This window comes from Rutidosis leptorrhynchoides, chromosome 7 (assembly GCF_046630445.1).
Source record: "Rutidosis leptorrhynchoides isolate AG116_Rl617_1_P2 chromosome 7, CSIRO_AGI_Rlap_v1, whole genome shotgun sequence".
Lineage (NCBI taxonomy): Eukaryota > Viridiplantae > Streptophyta > Magnoliopsida > Asterales > Asteraceae > Rutidosis > Rutidosis leptorrhynchoides.
Genome location: NC_092339.1, coordinates 142,278,960 through 142,282,270, shown reverse-complemented (window position 1 = coordinate 142,282,270; position 3,311 = coordinate 142,278,960). Strand labels below are relative to the sequence as shown.

Sequence of the window (3,311 nt, the reverse complement as noted above, 5' to 3'; positions counted from 1 at the left end):
GAACACAGATAGATAACAAAAGAGAAATGATAAAGAGGTTATGGGATTATGATCGATAAAACTCAATTGATTTTGATTTGGGGATTTTTTTACAATAGACCATACGTGATGTTTTTATAGAAAATAAATGTAAAGTTGTCAGGTTAACACATTTGCTTAGATGGTTAGGATGTTGCTTGGTATAGAGGAGGTCGTGGGTTCTAGTCCCTTTTCCAACTTTTTACATTCTTTATTATTAATAATGTATTAACTTTTTCAATGTTGATTGTAGATGGATCGACATACTTGGATGTACGAGATAGGTCGCGCTACCTTTGAGTTTATTGATAGTCTTGATGAATTTATTACAATTGCCGAGACTGATCAACTAGAAAAAGAAAACACCATAATTAGTTGTCCTTGTAAGAAATGCAAAAATGCACGGTGGTATACTGATTCAACCGATATCAAAAATCATCTAATTGCACACGGATTTATGAGAGGGTACACATGTTGGTCTTTTCATGGTGAGTCATTAGCTGACCTTAACCCGTCTGTTTCGGATAACGATACCGATAATGAAGAAGATTCAAACAATAGTAACAATAATGTTAATTTTGATGACATGTTTGACGATTTGGATATGGAGGATAATGTTGCTGATAAGTATCATGACAGATTACAACAACTATTTGTTGACGCTGAAAAACCTTTATATACCAGTTGTATGAATTTTACAAAACTTTCCGCGATTATACACTGGTTAACTTAAAATCAAACAATGGTTGGAGCGACACAAGTTTCACTAGCCTGTTAGAGTTGTTGAACAAAATGCTACCAGAAGGTAATGAGTTACCGGTTTCAACATACCAAGCAAAGAAATTATTGTGCCCAATGGGATTGTAAATACAGAGAATACATGCTTGTCTAAATGATTGTATGTTATACAGGAATGAAGACAAAGACCTTCATCAAAGTAAGGTATGTGGTACATCTAGGTATAAATGTGGAAAACCAACTGATAATGTTGATAGTGATGTGTCGGAAAATGGACCTCCTGCAAAATTATTTTGGTACTTGCCTATCATACCAAGATTAAAGAGATTATTTGCGAATGAGAAAGATGCAAAATTATTACGTTGGCATGCTGAAGATCGTAAAAATGATGGAAAAATGCGACATGTGGCCGATTCACTTCAACGGAAAAATATTGATAAAGATTTTGGAGAATTTGGGGATGAGATACGTAATATAAGGTTCGGACTCAGTTCAGATGGAATTAATCCTTTCGGAGATTTGAGTAGCCATCACAGCACGTGGCCTGTTCTTCTATGCATTTATAACCTACAGCCTTGGCTATGTATAAAAAGAAAATACATAATGATGTCTCTTTTGATTCAAGGCCCAAAGCAACCTGGAAACGACATTGATGTTTATTTGCAACCATTAGTTGTTGACATGATGGAATTATGGAGTACCGGCATACACGTTTATGATGCATATAAGAAAGAATACTTCCAACTATGGGCAATGCTTTTTTGCACCATTAATGATTTTCCTGCTTATGGCAATTTGTCTGGATATAGTACGAAGGGGAAAAAGGCATGTCCTATTTGTGAGGAAAATACTCACTCGATATGGCTCACAAATTGTAAAAAACCGGCATTTATGGGGCATCAGAGAGCGCTTGCTGAGAATCACCCGTATCGTAAAAAGTTGGATTTATTTGATGGTACTATAGAGGATAAAAAACTACCACCACCATTGGATGGAGAAACTACACTCTCCAAAGTTGCTAATATAAATGTTGTGTTGGAAAAGAAAGGTTTTGGTCCTCCCAAAGGTATTTGGAAGAAAAAGTCTATTTTTTGGAAATTACCCTACTGGAAGCATTTTCGAGCCTGACATTGTCTTGATGTTATGCATATTGAGAAAAATGTTTGTGAAAGTTTGATAGGGTTACTACTGAACATTCCTGGAAAAACAAAAGATGGAATTAAACTTAGAAGGGACATGGAATTAATGAATATCAGACCAGAGCTACAACCTAAAGATATTGATGGAAGTTCCACCAAGTTTCTTCCTCCGACCTGTTATACTATGTCGAAGGTCGTGAAAACTAAATTCTGTCAATGTTTACATGGTATTAAGGTTCCATCAGGATACTCTGCTAACATTAGGAACTTGGTTTCGATAAAAGATTTGAAGTTACTTGGTATGAAGTCACATGATTGTCATGTACTAATAACTCAGATGATTCTTATCGTAATTCGTGGAATTCTACCCAACCTTATTCGACACACAATAACAAAACTATGCTTATTTTTCAACATGATTCATTCAAAGGTGATTGATCCTGATGTGCTGGATGAATATCAAAGAGATATCATACTTACTCTTTACGAACTCGAGATGTACTTTCCACCTTCTTTCTTTGATGTCATGGTTCACTTGGTATCTCATATTGTAGGAGAAATAAAGGCATGTGGTCCAGTTTTCTTACGGTATATGTATCCATTTAAAAGATATATGGGTATCTTAAAAGGTTATGTAAGGAACCATAATCGACCAAAAGGCAGTATCGTTGAAGGATATGCATCCGAAGAGGTCATCGAATTCTGCACAAACTATATGGATGGGTTTAAAAGTGTCGGGATTCCCCAAAGTCGTCATGAAGGAAGACTTTCAGGTCAAGGGACACTTGGGCACAAGACGGGCTATTCAAATGTTGCCGATTATCAAGAGGCACATTTTAATGTCTTACAACACACTACATCTATCGATCCGTACATACAAGAACACATGTCATTATTGAGACAACAAAACCGTAAAAAGAGTGCAAAATGGTTGGCAAATCAACATAAAAAAACATTTCAGAATGGTTGAAAGACAAAGTTAGGAGGACACTTCCAAATATTGATAAAACGGTCGAAGCTTTGGGATTCGCCCCTAAAAATGTGTTCCAATATCAAGGATATGACATCAATGGGTATACCTTTTACACTAAAGATTAAGATAAGAAGAGTAAAATCCAAAATAGCGGTGTCACGGTGATAGCCTCATCGACGGAATTCACCATGGTCAATCGTGAGGAAAGATCAAGGATCACTAAAAAATCTTATTATGGTGTCATTCAAGAAATATGGGAATTAGATTATGGTAGTTCGTACACTATACCCTTGTTCAAGTGTAAGTGGGTTGATAATGATCGCGGTGTTCATGTTGATGAAGATGGTTTTACAACTGTTAATCTTTCCACCAATGGATATAAAGAAGAATCATTCATTATAGCAAAACTAGTTACTCAATTATTCTTTATCGAAGACCCAAAG

The 3,311-nt window shown here is 35.8% G+C and overlaps 1 protein-coding gene across 1 annotated transcript; it reads left to right on the top strand.

Moving 5' to 3' along the window:
* Positions 1-271: 271 nt before the first annotated feature.
* On the top strand, positions 272-2,865 carry LOC139859653 (uncharacterized). The gene is made up of 4 exons (XM_071848432.1): positions 272-645; positions 930-1,822; positions 1,937-2,217; positions 2,326-2,865. The coding sequence occupies exons 1-4, from the start codon at positions 272-274 to the stop codon at positions 2,863-2,865; spliced, it is 2,088 nt and encodes a 695-aa protein (XP_071704533.1).
* Positions 2,866-3,311: the final 446 nt, after the last annotated feature.

What these genes read in the sequence shown, in the direction of transcription:
- LOC139859653 (XM_071848432.1), top strand. Translation starts at nt 272, where the DNA reads ATGGATCGACATACTTGGATGTACGAGATAGGTCGCGCTACCTTTGAG. An exon ending in GAGGATAATGTTGCTGATAA is followed by an intron (nt 646 to 929) that starts GTATCATGACAG and finishes TATGTTATACAG; the next exon opens with GAATGAAGACAAAGACCTTC. An exon ending in AGGTTTTGGTCCTCCCAAAG is followed by an intron (nt 1,823 to 1,936) that starts GTATTTGGAAGA and finishes AAAGTTTGATAG; the next exon opens with GGTTACTACTGAACATTCCT.